At 43.1% G+C, this 17,673-nt stretch overlaps 1 protein-coding gene across 2 annotated transcripts in view; it reads right to left on the reverse strand.

The window, feature by feature from the left end:
- TOP2B (DNA topoisomerase II beta) overlaps window positions 1–17,673 on the reverse strand; it is a 114,148-nt gene that overhangs the window by 73,913 nt on the left and 22,562 nt on the right. For both annotated transcript variants that reach the window (XM_034760796.1, XM_034760795.1), the window contains exons 2-3: window positions 11,268–11,441; window positions 6,172–6,262 (exon numbers count right to left, since the gene is read on the reverse strand). In XM_034760796.1, the coding sequence (XP_034616687.1) occupies window positions 6,172–6,262; window positions 11,268–11,441 (265 nt within the window). The remainder of the gene's footprint in view (window positions 1–6,171; window positions 6,263–11,267; window positions 11,442–17,673) is intronic.

Here is a 17,673-nt window from a genome sequence, read left to right on the forward strand (position 1 = left end):
CGCTCAGGGGTGTGTGGCTTCTTTACACCCCTAAGCAACATAACTTTTAAGCGACAGTGTAGACAAGCCCTTTGTTTAGATACTGGGGGATTCCTTATATCTGTCTGTGTTGGAGGGGAATAGTCTCGTAGATTTTCTGAATGGCTTGATCCTTTCCAGATAAAAAGCAAATGCCTCCTGATGTCGAGTGTGTGCAGTGTTGCCTCCCTTTTATCCTGGTGAGGTGTGGGAAAGAATGATGGAAGGTGGATAAGTTGATTCATGTGGAAGGCTGAACGTATTTTTGGTAGGAACTTGGGGTTCAGCCGTAATGTGACCCTGTCCTTGAAAAAAATCGTAAAGGAGGGGTATGCCATTAGGACCCCTATCTCTCCCACTCGCCGAGCAGACATGATGGCTACCAGGAATGCGGTTTTTGTAGAGAGAGGCAGAAGTGAGCAAGTGGCCATGGGCTCAAAGGGAGATCTTGTAAAACAGTTTATGACAAGATTAAGGTCCCACAGTGGTGCAGGATCTCTGATTGGAGAGTAGAGGTTACTCATGCCTTTAAGAAATCTTTTTGTTATGAGATGAGCAAATACCAAATGACCATCTATCTTTCGATGAACGCCACTGATGACTGTGAGGTGTACTTTCACCAAGCATAGAGATAGCCCTGATTTCTTCAGTTCTAGAATGTAGTCTAGCACAATTGGTAAAGGAGAGCATGTAGTGATAACCTGTTTTGTGTCACACCAGATTTGGAATCTTTTCCATTTCTGAATGTATGTGTGACAATTTGTTTTTCTGCTATGTAACAGAATTTCATTTACCTCCTCAGAACTGTTCCTTACCACATTCTGGAACCATCAAGGAGCCATACTTTCAGGTGGAGAACTTTCAGATTTGGGTGATGGATCTGGCCCGCATATTTAGAGAGGTGATGTGGAACAGAGTGGAGAATGATTGGTGGGCAGACCACCAGCTGAAGAATGTATGAAAATCATGTCCGTCCTGGCCATGTTGGAGCTATAAAAATAACTCTGGCCTTTTCTTTCTTTATTTTGTATATTGCTTTGGATATGAGCAGAATTGGAGGAAATCTATTCTATTTGAGGAGAAAAGCATCTTTGAGAGAACGATGACCCCTGCTCTGGAGCAGAATTGAGGGCATTTCTTCTTCTTGACTGTGGTGAAGAGGTCTATATTTGGAGTTCCCCAGTGTGTGAATATGCTGTGAAAGATTGTAGTGTCTATTTCCCATTTGTGATCTTGGGAGAATTTTCTGCTGTGCATATCTGCTCTAGTGTTCTGAATGCCTGGGAAGTAAATTGCTGAGATGCTGATCTGGTGACAAAGGCACCAATTCCAAAGTGTCACTGCCTTGGCATGCAGGGAAGGTGATTTTGCCACTCCTCGGCGGTTTATGTAGAGCATACATGCAATGTTGTCTATCATAATCCTTACATGCTTGTCTTTGAGTATTGATAGGCAGTGAGAGCAGGCATTTCTGACTGCTCTGAGCTCTAGTAGGTTGATAGGTATTATGGATTCCAACAAAAGGACCATTTGCCCTAAACTTTGTTGGTGTCCAAGTAGGCTCCCCATCCAAATAGGAATGCATCTGTCGTTAAAATTAATGATGGGTGGTTGGATGAAGTGAACCCACACACATACGTTGTGAGGATCTGCCCACCAGTCAAGAGTTTTTGACTGTCAAGGGCACTCACAGATGTTTGTTTAGATTGTGTCTTCTCAAAACATATATCGCTCTGAGCCATCCTTGAAGGCAATGCATGTGGAGTCTCACATGTTGTACAACAAAGGTGCTCACCGCCACGTAGGGTGACCAGACAGCAAGTGTGAAAAATCGGGACAGGGGTGGGGGGTAATAGGAGCCTGTATAAGAAAAAGACCAAAAATCGGGACTGTCCCTATAAAATCGGGACATCTGGTCACCCTACCGCCATGTGCCCCAGTAGTTGGAGGCAGCTTCTGGCTAAAATCTGAAGATTGGCTTGAGCTGTCAAGATTAAGCTGGCGAGATGATAAATATATCTCTACCATGATATAACGCGACCCGATATAACATGAATTCAGCTATAACGCAGTAAAGCAGCGCTCCGGGGGGGGACGGAGGGGGACGTGAGGCTGTGCACTCCAGTGGATCAAAGCAAGTTCGATATAACGCGGTATATCACCTATATATTTCACCTATAACATGGTAAGATGTTTTGGCTCCCGAGGACAGCGTTATATCGAGGTAGAGGTGTATGTGCAATGGGAGGAAAGCTTTGGCCTCTACTGCATCTAGGTAGGCTCCTATGAACTCCAGTTGCTGTACTGTGGTCAAAGTGGATTTTTGAGTATTTAGTTGAAGTCCCAGCTGTAAAAATAGGTCCATGGTCTCTTGTGTGGTTGCCAATGCATCATCAAAGTGCTTTGAGCAGGTAATTATCTAAATATGGAAATATCATGATTCCTTGTTTGCGAAGGTGTGCCATTGCAACAGAGAGGACTTTGGAGAAGACCTTGGGTGCCAATGATAGGCCGAATGGGAGCACTTTGTATTGGAAATTTTCCTGCCCTAGAATGAATGTCAGAAACCTCCTATGGGATGGATGAATCATGATATGAAAGTAAGCGTCTTGTAGGTTGAGGGCCAAGAACCAATCCCCCTGGTCCAGAGATGGGATTACTGCTGCTGAGGTAACCATCTTGAAATGTACTTTTACAAATCTGAGCACCCTTAGAACTAGAATGGGTCTCCAACTGTCATTCTTTTTCTGTATCAGGAAATATTTGGAATAGAAACCCTTCCCTTTGTGTTGGTTCGGAACTGATTCTATAGAATCTAGTTTCATATAAAAAATGCTCATGAGAGAGTTCCCTGAAGAGGGACGGGAGAGTGGGGAGGAGGTAAAGTGGATTAAATATCACTTGGTGATAGCCTCTAGAACGCACTTGTCTGTGGCTATACACTTCTAAGATTGATGGAAAGGGGTAAGGTGGTCACCAAATTGATGGAGATGCTCTGGCTGTTGCAGCAAATGAAACGGGGGTGGAGGGGAGACTGCGGGAGAGGGAATCAGGGCCTGGACCAAGATCTCAAAATTGTTATTTAGATGTAGATGGCTGGGATGTTGGTGACTGTGGGGCAGACAGTCTATTTTTTTGTACCCTCTGTCTCTTGCTTTGGAGCTCATAATATATGTGAAGAGGAATAAAGTGTGATCTCTGTGTCATCTGGTATTTACTGGGTCTTCTCTTTTGGGCAGGAGTGTAAATACCCAGAGAGCATAACATTTCCCTGGCATCTTTTAATGAGTAGAAGGATTTGTCAGTCACATATTGTTGTTTTAGCATGGTACTGTCTGCCACATTCATTAACAGTATAGACAACCAGTGAATCTGGGGAAGGATGAGAAATCAAAAAGTCCACGTGCTCGAGGGCATATATTTCTTGTCTGCCCTTTTGCACACCGGGAGTATAGCGGCCGGTGTTTGCCAAATAGCTTTTGCTGGGTCCAGCAGTGCCTCATTGATAGGGAGTGCAATTTTTGCTAATGCTGACGTCTGCAGGAAGTCATGCAGTCTATGTTGTGACTGTTTAACTTCAAGTGGGATCTAAAGAAGTCTTGGGACTGCTTAAAATCATTTGCTGTTGGTGGTGGGGGAGGCATGAGCACCTAGTCAGATGAAGACGAAGATGTAGGGGTCACCAGAGTGGCTTCTTTGTCCAGTCTCTCCTCCTGTTCTTCAAAGATCTCCTTTTGAGGATCAGGAGTTCTGGCTATGGAAGCTGACAGGGATTGTCTCTTTCTCTCTCTCTCTCTGGGTGACACTAGAGGACCTGAAGAATTGTTGCCTATATCCAGCCCACAGGTACCAGTATGGCCACTGAGGTGGTGGAAAAGACATGGGTGGGGCCCCAACACAGTCCATACCAACCATGTGGATCTCATCTATCCTGGTGGTAGCTTGGAGGAGCATAGGTTTCTATTCCGGTAGCACCCTGTTGCTGCAGTGGAGAACTGTGGGCTGACACAGAATATAAATCATCCCCCTCCTCCTCTTCATCATCATCACTGGAGAGAGCTGGAGCAATCATGGACAGTAGAGTAACCTGTCTCGATACTGCATGGTAAGTCCAGGGACCTGGCTGTAATGCATTCCGCAGTTATGTCAATACCCAATAATGGTGAATCGGGCATCTCTGAGACCAGCAAGTCTTTAGGAAAGCAAAATTCCTAAGGTACCAGAACAGTCATCAGTACCACTGAGGGCAGCAGCATCAGTGTCATTGAAGCAGATATAGTTGTCGGTACCATAGGCACCCTGTGCTCCCCAGAATGGCCAGAAGGTGGTACTGTGGCTTTTTGCAGTCCCAGAGTACTCGGTACTGACTGCCTGTATGACTCCATCATGCCATTTTAGAGGAGCTGGGTCTGTCTTTGCCTCTCCTTTCCCCAGATGGTGCCATTCTGTCCGAGCCTGCCCTCTTAGGGTCTTTGGTCTTACTTGTGGCAGCCTCATAGGTACTTAATCATGCAACAGTTAGTACCGAAGCAATCGACCATGCCGGGGATTTCCTTCTTTTAGCCAGTTCCCTGCTCAGGGAGCTTGTGGCCCATTTCTTTGCGGCTTTCTGAGAGGAATCTAAGGAGTTCCTCTTTTAAGTCATTGGAGAATGCTGCTCAGATGCTGCTGTTAGTCTTGATGAGGACTGTTGTCGGAGGGGTGGGAGGCATCCCCAGGGCCAGAGCCAGAGTCAGAGTCCGGTCAGAATGAGCTTTTCCATCATTAATAGTCTTAATTTCAGCTCATGACTCAGATTCTTGCCTTTAATCTGAGGCAAAACATGCACTTATGAGGCATGTGTGTCTCTCCGAGGCAGCGAATGCAGCGGGAATGGCTGTCGCTGATAGGAATGGCTTCCTGACAGGAGAGGCAATGTTTATACCCAGGGGAGCTGGGCATACCGTTTTTAGGGTTCACTTCCCTAATGGGAAGAACTAGGGAATATACTATTCTACAATTAAAAGAGAAAAATAAAAATAATAATTTTTAAGGAAATGAAATGAGAAGAAGAGAGAGATGGTATTAACACTAACCAACCAAAGAGCTACTGATACTAACAAAAGGAATTAAGAGGAAACACCAAGAGAAATCTCTGTGAACGGGCTCTGCTAAGACTCCATGTCAAGCCAAGGGCAGTTCAGAAGGAACTGAGGGCAGTCTGGCTGTACAGCGCTATATAGCAATTGAATGTGGCACGAGACAGGGAGAGCACATGTGCGGCCCAAATGGACACCACAACCAAAAATTTCCAATCTTAGGTGCCAGGACAGAAAGACACCTAGAGCGGAGCATCCACAGAGACATTACTCAAGGAAGAATGTAATCTTTCCTTTTCATTACAGATGTCAGCACAGCGTTAGAGAGATATAGGGTAAAATTCTGACCTCAATAAAGTAAACAGCAAAAATCCCACTAACTTCTATTCACACATGGTATGTGGAAGGACCACTGCCAACCTCAAGACCTTAAAAATTACCTACAAGCCAAAGGATTAACCCTATTAAGACTAATACCTCAGCAGAGTCAAGGGATAGTTCCCTGTTGGGAAATTACACCCTCCCGCAGCTCAAAGCCTGCAATTTCTGTGCCTGTTATAAAGCCAAATGTCTTAGGATGAGAAAGGTCATGCTGAGTCAAATGCTTGCATATGAAATTTCCAAGATTCACCTTTGTACTGCAGGAGGCAGCACTGGTGATTCAGGAGATGGTACTCTTTCATCTGAGTCAAGACTAAATCAACTTCCCACCATGGTGTTAAGTGTGCAGGGCTGCTGGAGGTTTCTTCTTTCAAATCAGATAAAAAACTGAAGTCATGACTAGTAATTCTTATTTAAAAAAATCCATAGTAACTGATTCTAGTGTCACGATAAAAAGTAAAACTTGGGTATTTATATTCTGCCTTCTTGAAACTGCTCTGCAGCTTCAACTGGAGATAGTACCTCTTCCTAAACTGCTTCACCTCCTTTTCTAAACTGCTTCATTTTAGTAGTGGATCAAAGTATCTCTGTGTGTAGTCTGTATATCTGTTTAATATGTTAAGTGCTTTCAGAACCTTCAGGAGGAAATGTGCTGCAGAGCTGTAAAAACATTATCATTATTAAAAACACTTACCGAGAATTTCATCAAAGATCTTGTACAAGCCTGGGACAAAGGTAACTTCTCTGCAATTCATTCCAACCTCTTCATCATAAACCCACATTAACTACATATAAACAAAATAAAATAAAAATACTTATTGTCTTGGATTCAAAATGAAACGTTCATGTTGATGCAATATGGATTATTTAACATTTCAAGAATTCAATATAAAATTTTATTTTAATCTCTTCGCCACATGTTACTTGACATTAAACCAATCAGTCAGCCCTTCAAAGTTTAACAAAAAGAAAAAAAAGTGGTAATTGCTTCTATTTTTATATCTTAGGCATTTTGTAACCATTTGATTGACATATTATGTTAGGTGGATCTACACTTCCCCACAGGGTAAGCTATTGCAGCTATTTACTTTCCACTTACTTCAAATTATAGTTATGGGGACAGATTCTGTCTACCTCTCTGGCCTCTACATGCCACTCTGGAAGCCCATAGGAAATATAGTGCAGGCTGTTCTAACTTACAATGAGGACCATTTCAACCACTAGAGCAGCCAGAATTCAGAAGATACAAAGGTGGCATACAATAACTTCTCACTTTCCCTGGGTTCATAGTCAAATCCATGGTCAGAAAGTTTTATGTACAAATTTTACCTTAGCAGGATAAATAACAAATCATGATAGGTTACATTTCAGCAGCTGGATATACTAAAAATACCAACAAACACACTCTGAACCTGGTAATCTTGCACAGATGCACAACATTTTTGTCTTTACATCACATAAACATAATACTTTTCCTAGCTAGCTATAAACCTAGCTTTGGTAACAAGCCCCTAAGTTCCACTGGGGACTTATAAATGCCTCCTCCTATATTGGTGTACGTACTATTCAATCACAAATACAAAACCAACCTTAAAGAGAAGGGGGCCAAATTTCTGCTCTAAGTTACACCACTGCCCAAATAACAGTGCTCAGATACTACATGAATAAAAGCTATGTAAGTATCTAGGAATAGTAAATCAGAACAAAACTTTTCTTAATCAGATTAATTTCCCATTCCCTTGGTTTGAACTTACGCCACAATTATGAGAGCCAGTCTCAGTTGCATTCTCCACAAAAAATGGTTTTACTACAAATGGGCAATCTGCTGGTTTTGAGCCCCCGCCCCCATTTTCATGTTTGAAATTTCTTTTGCAAGTTGTAAATAGTGGTAAAGATCTCAGGGAGAAGAAAACTCTGAGACAACAATATACTGTACTTTTGAGTGGTTTTGAAGAAGGAACTAAACTGCTGAGGCAGAGGCTACTCTACCTCCCCCACACACCTAGGTTGACAGGACTCTTCTTCCAAAGGAGAAGGGAAAGATTTTTTTTGTCAGCAGGGAAGGATTTATTTTTATTTATTTGTTTTAGTACCGGACAAAAGAGTCAGTATTGAAACATATGGCAGTTTTTATATATATAGATAGATATAATATCTCTCTTCATACAATGCTTGTCTAGATTAGGAGAAGAGTGTGGCTTCTCAGGGCCCCTCTTATCCAATGACATATTGTCATAAATATAAAGGGAAGGTAACAACCTTTATGTATGCAATAACATCAAATCCCTCCTAGCCAGAGGTACGGAATTACTTACCTGTGAGGGGTTAATCAGCTCAATTAACCTAGCTGGCACCTGATCAGAAGAACCGAAGGGGAAAGAAGATACTTTCAAATCAGGGGGGGGGGGGGGGGGGGGAGGAGGTTTTGGGGTTCCCTCTCGGGACAAAGAGAGAGACTAAGAGGTAATTTTATTCCTGTTTTGTAACTGGGAAACAAAGTCAGAGCGGAATCCTCTGTGTTTTAAATCTTTTTATTTACCCTGTAAAGTTATCTTCCATCCTGATTTTGCAGACGTAATTCTTTCACCTTTTTTTTTTTTTTAATAAAATTCTTCTTTTAAGAACCTAATTAATTTTCAGTGTCCTAAAAACCAGGGATTTGGTCTGTGCTCACTTTGTTAACCTATTGGTTGGTATATTATTCTCAAGCCTCCCCAGGAAAGGGGGTAAAGGGGCTTAGGAGGATATTTTGGGGAGGATAAGGCTCCAAGTGGCCCCTCCCTGAATGTTTGTTTAAATCACTTGGTGGTGGCAGCAATACCGTCCAAGGACAAGGAACGGAATTTGTGCCTTGGGGAAGTTTTTAACCTAAGCTGGTGAAATATAAGCTTAGGGAGTCTTTCATGCCGGTTCCCACATCTGTACCCCAGAGTTCAGAGTGGGGAGGGAACCCTGACACATGCACTTTGAAAAATAAAGCATCAGCCCCAGGAGCAAAAGACACTCTCCCGGCAGTAATACTGGGAGCAGAGGCAAAATCCAGTTGGACTCCTCCTGAACCCTCCAGACCACATTGTTTGTTTGCTTTTGGGGGGGAAGGTAAATCTTCCTGGGGCATCAGGCCCCATGCAGCCCTACCCCCAGGCATATAAGCTTGGAGGAAGTATAGCAGTATCTACTGGGGACAAAGACTCCCATGGCAGGAGCCTGCCCTCACATTCCCCAGACTCCTGTGATATCACCAGACTGCTCTCTTCAATTTAGAATTAGGATGTTATTCTAACATCCTCTTACCCAATCCCTCACAATCTTCCAGCTCCAGGGCTCAATCCCATTCTCCAGGCCTTTCTAAAGCCTTCCTTCCTCTCCCCCACTCAATGTTTTTTTCCCCTTTTCTCTGTCTTGTCTATTCCCTTGCTATTTATTCATCCTACTTACCTATTAAAAACCAAAACAAAAAAGTAATTAGCATGACTTGTTCCATCCCTTTGTCCTGCCACTTGTCCATCTTGTTTAGATTGTAAGGTCTTCACAACAGGGGTAGTCTCTTACTATGTGTTTGTACAACAGGGCCAGATCTGACTGGGGCCTTTGAGCATTACTGTACTACAAATAATTAATACATGAGATCTCTCTGCTCACCAAGTAGATGTCAACCTAGTTGTGTGAGCTGTAATTCTATTAGCCCTTTGGATAATTCGGTGTTAGGTTTCAGAAAAGGCCATTTTAGAAGGAACTGGCTACCATAATATAAATCAGTAATCAGTATTACATAACAAATTCAGGATGCCAAAGAGAATTTGTATGACTTGTCCTGCTGTACTTAGTATAATTTAATGGCAGCTCTGTTAATGCTGCTCCTTCTGAGTTTAATCATTTTGTGTCCACAGTTTTCTCTAGAGCAGGGGTTCTCAAACTTCATTGCACTATGACCCCCTTCTGACAACAAACATTACTCCCCCCAGGAGGGGGGACCGAAGCCTTAGCCCGCCCAAGTTCCACCGCCCGGCAGGGGAGGGGGGAAGTGCAGAGCCAAAGCCCCACTTCCTCAGGATGTTGGCAAAGCCAAAGCCCAAGGAGTTCAGCCCCAGGCAGGGGTCCTGTATCCTGAGCAAGTCTAAGCCAGCCCTGGCGACGCCATTAAAACGGGGTCCCGACCCACTTTGGGATCCTGACCCACAGTTTGAGAACCGCTGCTCTAGAGACTCAAGGATGAGACAGATTTGCCCTATTTGTATCTCATCCTAACTACTGAAATCTATTTTCAAAGTGAATGAATGAGTTTCGCCAACTTTTCCACTTCACCATGGATGAACAGAGTTCTGGAGCCGTCCAAATGAGAGTGCTTTGAGGGGAAGCTGGAAGTCTCCTTATCCTCAAAGGAGAGCAGAGACAATGGCTTTTGATGCCTCCTTAGATCCTTCAGGGAGGAGGGGCTGCACCTCTTAACTTTGTAAAGCTTCATATGTTTCTTAATTTTAGACCCTGCAGCAGCTAAGCTATGCTCCTTTGATTTTTGGAACTCTTCAAGGAGGATTAAATAATTCTAGACCATGTAAAGCTATGCAGTTTAACTTTTTAAGGATAACTTCAGAGAAATTTGTCACAAATCGGGATCAGTGGGGTGGAGGTGTTTCCCCAGTAGGTAAATGGAGAACTGATTCTCCTCCAAATCAACAGCGTATTTAGATAATGAATCACTTTAAATTTGAGAGCTGGTGAGAGGAGTGCCTGTCTGTACACCTTCCTTTTGTTCTTCTCAGAATGCATCTGTTTTGAATGTGATAGTGAACATGTGGATATTAGTGTTATGGCCCTCCCTGGGCACTTGACGCAAAAGGAATGAACCACCAGAGTCATTTCAGGGGTTCCAGTTGGTACATTTTATTGCCCATGGACTGAAAGCTGAAGCTGGCCACTCAGGGTAGGATCTGTGGTGGCAGAGCCTGGCTTCCAATGGTGTCCAAATGCCAAGAGATGCCCCACAAATGCTGAAATTTTCCCCAAACAATGTGGTTGTCTGCTGCAGAGAGAGCTGCTAGCTCTGCTGCTGAAGTCATGACTACAAAACAATGGCCCTTTGAACTCCCTACTGTTGCAACCCACGATAGAAAAAAATTGCTGCTTCTATAGGTCTCCCCAGCTTTACGCCCTATTTCAGTAAAGTCCTTCTCCCAACCAGACTGCTGTTGCTATGCTAGGACAGAGAGAGAAACAGAAACATTTGGAGAAAATTAAAGAGTTTTTTTTAAAGGGGAAATCACAGCTGAGCTCAGGAGAGCTTCACGATGAACCTCCATAGCTTCCTGGGATGTGCAACATTGTTTAAAGAACTCAAGACATCAGCAAAAGGAGTGTGTGTGTGTGTGTGTGTGTGTGTGTGTGTGTACACACACTCCTTTTGCTGATGTCTTGAGTTCTTTAAACAATGTTGCACATATATAGATATAGCCCATAAAGAGTCTTCTCTCTATTCTCTATCTAAAAATGAGGCAGGTAAACTCATCAAGTATTGAATATGAAATAGTAGGCATCCAAAGAAAACAATAACATAAATAAATTAAGACTATCAGCATCCTGGATTTGAGCTCTATCAAATTCTCTGAGCATATATTGTTTCAAAAGGATCAAACACTGCTAAAAATGCCTCTCCTGACCTATTTCAATGCATGCATGGACAAACTATAAAAGCTTTCAACATGATATTCTGGAATAAAACAACCACAAACAGTAATTTCTTCACTGAAATGTCAGAACACCAGGAAAACTGTAAATTTAATGGAAACTCACCTGAGTTAAAGGTTCCACTGATCCAATGTACGTATCAGGACGGAGGAGGATATGCTCAAGTTGAGTCTTTTTCTGATAAACTCTCTCAACTGACATCTTCTTTGAACTATCATTTTTACTAACATTTTGTGACTCTTCTTTTTTTGAAGCATTGTTCTGATTATCAAATAGAGTCTAAAAAAAGAGAATGAGGCATGTTACTAACAATCTAGTTTATAAAGTTAACAATCCATCTTTATAACTTTCTAAAGCTATAAACAAATCTTGAGTGAGGTTTAAATTAATTTAGAGATTCATTTCAAATTAAATTCTTGAACTCAGAACACTGGTTACAGAAATAATTCAGCATATTACTAGATGGTTTGCATACTAATTCCCACAGGTTTTAAACCTCTTGCAACATACTCTTTGTGTGATATATTAAGGTAAAACAGCATGTTACAAAAGGAATTCAGTAACTCCTCACTTAAAGTTGTTGCTGATTAATTAGAGAACACACTCATTTAAAGTTGCACAATGCTCCCTTATAATGTTGTTTGGCAGTGGCCTGCTTTGTCCACTGCTTGCAGGAAGAGCAACCCGTTGGAGCTAGCTGGTGGGGGCTTGGAACCAGGGTGGACTGGCAGCGCCATCAGCTCCCCGTTTCCCTAAGTTCCCTGTGCGGCAGCCGCCCAGCAGGCTATCAATTGCCGGCAACTCAGCTGTCCCTCCCCTGCCATGTGCTGCTCCTGCCCTCTGCCTTGGAGCAGCTCCCCAGAGTCTCTGCTTGCTGTGCGGAGGGGGCAGGGGAAGAGAGGGACTAATGTCAAGGTGTCCCCCTTCCCCCCGCTCCTGCACCCCGCTTACCCCATCTCCATAGAGCGGGTGGGGGACAACACGACAGGGCTCAGGACGGAGGGAGCATGCTGGCAACAGCTGCTGTCTCAACTTGCTGAGCTACTTCAGTTCATCAAATAACAGTAAGGCATTCCCTGGGAAATATCCCACCCTCTGACTTCACCATCTCAACCAAACTTCACAATCATCATCGCTGTGTACCAGTTTGTTCAAAACTTATAGGCTGTGTGTGTGGTATATAATATATATATATATAATAGTCTTTTGTCTGGTGAAAAAAATTTCCCTGGAACCTAACCCTCCCCCCCATTTACATTAATTCTTATGGGGAAATTGGATTCGCTTAACATCTTTTCGCTTAAAGTTGCATTTTTCAGGAACATAACTACAACGTTAAGTGAGGAGTTACTGTGCTTTAAATTAGGCTTCTTTCTGAGATAAGGACACTGTGAATTTCAATTCTGTGTTTAAATGTATTAACTCTGAACTCATTCAACTAACACTACTCTAAACAACGAAAATCATTAGACTGGAAGAGACCTTGAGAGGTCATCTAGTCCAGTCCCCTGCACTCATGGCAGGACTAAGTATTATCAAGACCAGTGGTTCTCAAACTTTTGTACTGATGACCCCTTTCACACAGCAAGCCTCTGAGTGCAACCCCCCCACTTATAAATTAAAAAAAAATGTTTTTATATATTTAACACCATTATAAATGCTGGATGCAAAGCAGGGTTTGGGGTAGAGGCTGACAGCTCGCGACCCCCCATGTAATAACCTCGCAACCCCCTGAGGGGTCCTGACCCCATTTGAGAACCCCTGATCTAGACCATTCCTGACAGGTATTTGTCTAACCTGCTCTTAAAAATCTCCAATGATGGAGATTCCACAACCTCCCTAGGCAATTTATTCCAGTGCTTAACCACCCTGACAGTTAGGAACTTTTTCCTAATGTCCAACCTAAACCTCCCTTGCTGCAATTTAAGCCCATTGCTTCTTGTCCCATCCTCAGAAGTTAAGAACAATTTTTCTCCCCCCTCCTTGTAACAATCTTTTGTGTACTTGAAAACTGTTATGTCCCCTCTCAGTCTTCTCTTTTCCAGACTAAACAAACCCAATTTCTTCAATCTTCCCTCATAGGTCATGTTTTCTAGATCTTTAACACTGTTGTCGCTCCTCTCTGGACTCTCTCCAATTTGTCCACATCCTTCCTGAAATGTGGTGCCCAGAACTGGACACAATACTCCAGTTGATGCCTAATCAGCGCAGAGTAGAGCAGAAGAATTACTTCTCGTGTCTTGCTTACAACACTCCTGCTAATACATCCCAGAATGATGTTCGCTTTCTTTGCAACAGCGTTACATTGTTGACTCATATTTAGCTTGTGGTCCACTATGACCCCCAGATCCCTTCCCGCAGTACTCCATTCTAGGCAGTCATTTCCCATTTGTATGTGTGTGCAACTGATTGTTCCTTACTAAATGGAGTACTTTGCATTTGTCTTTATTGAATTCATCTTATTTACTTCAGACCATTTCTCCAGTTTGTCCAGATCATTTTGAATTTTAATCCTATCCTCCAAAGCTCTTGCAACTGCTCCCAGCTTGGTATCATCCACAAACTTTACAAATTTACTATGCTATTATCTAAATCATTGATGAAGATATTGAACAGAACCGGACTCAGAACTGATCCCTATGGGACCACACTCGTTATGTCCTTCCAGCATGACTGTGAACCACTGATAACTACTCTCTAGGAATGGTTTTCCAAACAGATAAATATATGTATTCCTTTAAATTTTGGTGTGAACTGTTAGGCCCTAATAGATTTTAGGGGGGCTTAAGAACAGGTAAAAGTGCTGTCCTGAACAGGAATGTCTTCTGGAATTTAGGCCTTAAAGCACACCAAACATAATTTACACATCCTGTTTAGCCCACTGAGAAATTAAGACTGGATTCAACCCTGGTTTACATTGGTTTATGATGAAGCTAAGCTGGATGCAGGACCGTCAGCAGTAAAACAGGTGGCAAAGCTACAATGACAGAAAACAGACACAACCTCCCATCCATTGGTGTAAGGCGAGGACAATCAAATCACAGTTGTAACTTGAACAGGTCACATAACTGGGAGGTAGCGGGAGGAGGAGAAGTATGGCCAAGTCTTCCAGTAATGTGCTAATTCAGGGCATCTCACAAAGATCAACCCCTGGTTAAAGCTAAATATTTCCTTCCCACAACATAAACTCCAAAGGAGAGGTTAAATCCTTTTAGAGCAGCAGGCTTTACTGAAGCACCTCTCTGAGTCAGCTAGGGCAAATCTAGTGAATGACCAGATACAGAAATTTTATGGTGTTTATCCCTATTTGTACATAAGTATTCTTTTTATTGGAATCACCCACAAAGATATCTGGGGCCATATTACACATTTGCCTGACTGGCAGAGAAGTTAGTAAGAGACATAATTCTGGCAATATTCTCCTGGTATATGAAACAGTCTTCTCTCACACAGCCAATTCACTGACTTAGAAGCAACTTAAAAGTATCAATAAACCAACAGGGCCAACAAGCGTGTTTTCTGAAAAGGGAAGGAAGAAAGAATGGAATAGGATTGTGTGGGTGAGTCCAGAAAGGAAGATTACACAAAAAGAAGCAAATGCATTTCCAAAGGCCTGTGACTGAGACAGGCTAATGTCAAAATTTTCCTTGGATAGTCTATAAACCCACCCAAGCCATTGCTTCTAGAAAAGTAACTGCTATGTAATTCTAGAAAATCAGCCTTTCCCTAGATGCCTCTTTCTATTGTACTACTTGAAGTGAAATGATGTTGCAATACTGTTTTTTCTGAACATTCTGAGAACATTATAGTACAGAGATTTGAGCTTTTACTTGGACTTTTTCATATATCTTCTTGGAGGAATGCAAGGCTATGGTTCAGTTGTTTAATGTGGTAGTTAAACCATGAACTATGCTTCACCCAGTAGAAGAGTACGTTTTGTTTGTTGACTTCTTTCAGTGATGCTCTCTGATTTCTATTGCTGGCATGGTCCTAGGAAGCAGTGGAAGAGGTCGGAAGACACATAGAAGTGACATTATCCAAGTCTGCAGTAATGTTGTAGCCAGGTCGGTCCCAGGATATGAGAGAGACAAGGTGGGTGAGGTAGTATTTTTAAAAACAGACCAACTTCTGTTGGTGGAAACAAAAAAAAGCTTTCAAGCTGCACACCCACCTTGTCTCTCTCATCACCCAAGTTTGTGAGAGTTCATTCATGGAGAGGCATTAGGACACTTTATTGCTTTTTCAAATGCAAAGAGGTCAATCACCAATTCATCAAACTGACTCACCAAGAATGAAGATACCTGTGTGTGCCGATTCCGTTCTGCTTAGTGCAATATGCCATGTAAACCTCAGTGTTCATCCTTCCCTTGATGGGCACTGCAGAGAGATAAGAAACTTTGCTCTGCCCAGAACAGGAAAAGCTGACTTTCTCTCTGGAGTGGGCTGATCATGTTCTTCCTCATAAAAACACCATCAGACATATTGACTGTCATGACCAGAACAAGCCTTACCCATAGAAATAAGAGTGCTCCCAGATCTCAATAAATACCTACATTCCACCAGCAGATACGGTTTTCTTTCTGGTACCCATTCCCTGGAATTCATTGGGAACTGAATGAGCCCTCTCCATTACCTTCAGTTAGCAACTGATATAAGGATTGTTCACAAATGAGAAGATCCCTTCAAAAATTTGCTTATCTGCATTCACCACCTAAGAAAGCGAAGAATAGACAAAAGGACCTCTGCAAACTGATGTGATAGGGTGAGGTGTGAAGGAGATAATTACCGAGAGGGAATAATTACTAGAAAGGAGTTACTGGGTGGGCTTCATATGAATTCTGACTCATTATTATTATCAATCATGTTTATTATGGTAGTGCTTAAGGGACAACCAAGAATGGGGCCCCATTGTGCTAGGCACAATATGAACAGAGAAAGTCCCTATCCTGAAAAGCTTACACTCTAATAGACAAGGCAGACATAGGGTGGGCAAAGGTATTAACACACAAGCAGAGTGAATATTGTGATGGAAGTAAATGTCCTGTTAGTTCTATAATTCTTTTTCAAGGGGAGAGGGTGTTACTTAGGAAGGGACAAGCTAAATGGAAAGAAAAAGGTTAGGGAAGGGTGACTTAGGGGTAAGGGAAGAGGAAAAGAAAGGAATGGCAGGTGTGGGGTGAACCTGAGGTGAAGAGATTGGGATAGGGGACTGGGGGGGGGGACAGGTTGGTGCAAACAACTAATCAACAGAGGGCAGAGAAAATCCAGTCAAAAACTGTAGAAAGTTCTCTGAAATGTCTAAAGTTTCCTGCTTTGGCTGCTTCTGCAGCTGCTACTCCCAGCTGGAGTCTGTGGCTGGCTCCTATCTGCTGTTTTCCCCAAAAGGTCCCATGAGGGAAGTGAGTCAGGCACCATCTCAGTCCCACTAGTTGGGGAAGGAGGGTGTCCTCCCTGCAGTTCTGGGTCCAGTGGGATGCGGAGGGAAGAGGAGACACTGAGATCAGCATTCCCCCAACAGGCTTCACTAAGAACTGTACTTTCATTTCTGTGACACCACTTATTCCCACTGTTTTCATCTTTTGTTAACATTCTTATCAGATAAGATCTTATACCTAACAGGAGTCATCCTCAGCCTATGTCTATGACTTACTTCACAGGTGCCCTGTTTGTGTTTATCAGGAATACACCACCCTGTATTTTTCAGCTTTCTGCAGAGCCCTGATCAGCAAAACATTAATTTCCTTTTTCCTTGAAGTCCACATTAATGTCCACTACCATGATCCTGGAAAAGACCCTGGGAGCATTTGTCAGATCAAGTGGTAATGATATCCTGGCATTTCCCTGGGCTGTTTGAGATTAGATGTGGGATAAGACAGTGCTTGTGATTCTTGCACAGCTCCATAAAGTACCACTCCAGGCAATGTCCAGTGACCCCATTTTGACCAAAGATGCAGGTAGCCATTTGCCCCAAAGCTGGGGTCTAACTCCAGACAACACTGGGTGGGAGTTATGTAGATTGCACTGAGGCACCTGAAGACCACTACTGACCTCACCGCACCACCCTGATATATTCAAGCTACTACTCAGGGAACGTACACACTACAGCTTAGATCAATATGTGTTATGTCTCTCAGGGGTGTGTATAAGCCACCCGCCTAGAGCGACGTGAGTTATACCGACCTAAGCGCTGGTGTGGACAGCGCTATGTCACGGGAAGAGCTCCTGCCAACATAGCTACCACCACTTGCAGGGGCTGGAGTAATTAAGGCTTGGTCTACACTACCCCCCCCAATTCGAACTAAGGTACGCAACTTCAGCTACGTGAATAACGTAGCTGAAGTCGAAGTACCTTAGTTCGAACTTACCTTGGTCCACACGCGGCAGGCAGGCTCCCCCGTCGACTCCGCGGTACTCCTCTCGCCGAGCTGGAGTACCGCAGTCGACGGCAAGCACTTCCGGGTTCGACTTATCGCGTCCAGACTAGACGCGATAAGTCGAACCCAGAACTTCG

The sequence above is a fragment of the Trachemys scripta genome, chromosome 2 (genome assembly GCF_013100865.1).
Source record: "Trachemys scripta elegans isolate TJP31775 chromosome 2, CAS_Tse_1.0, whole genome shotgun sequence".
NCBI lineage: Eukaryota > Metazoa > Chordata > Testudines > Emydidae > Trachemys > Trachemys scripta.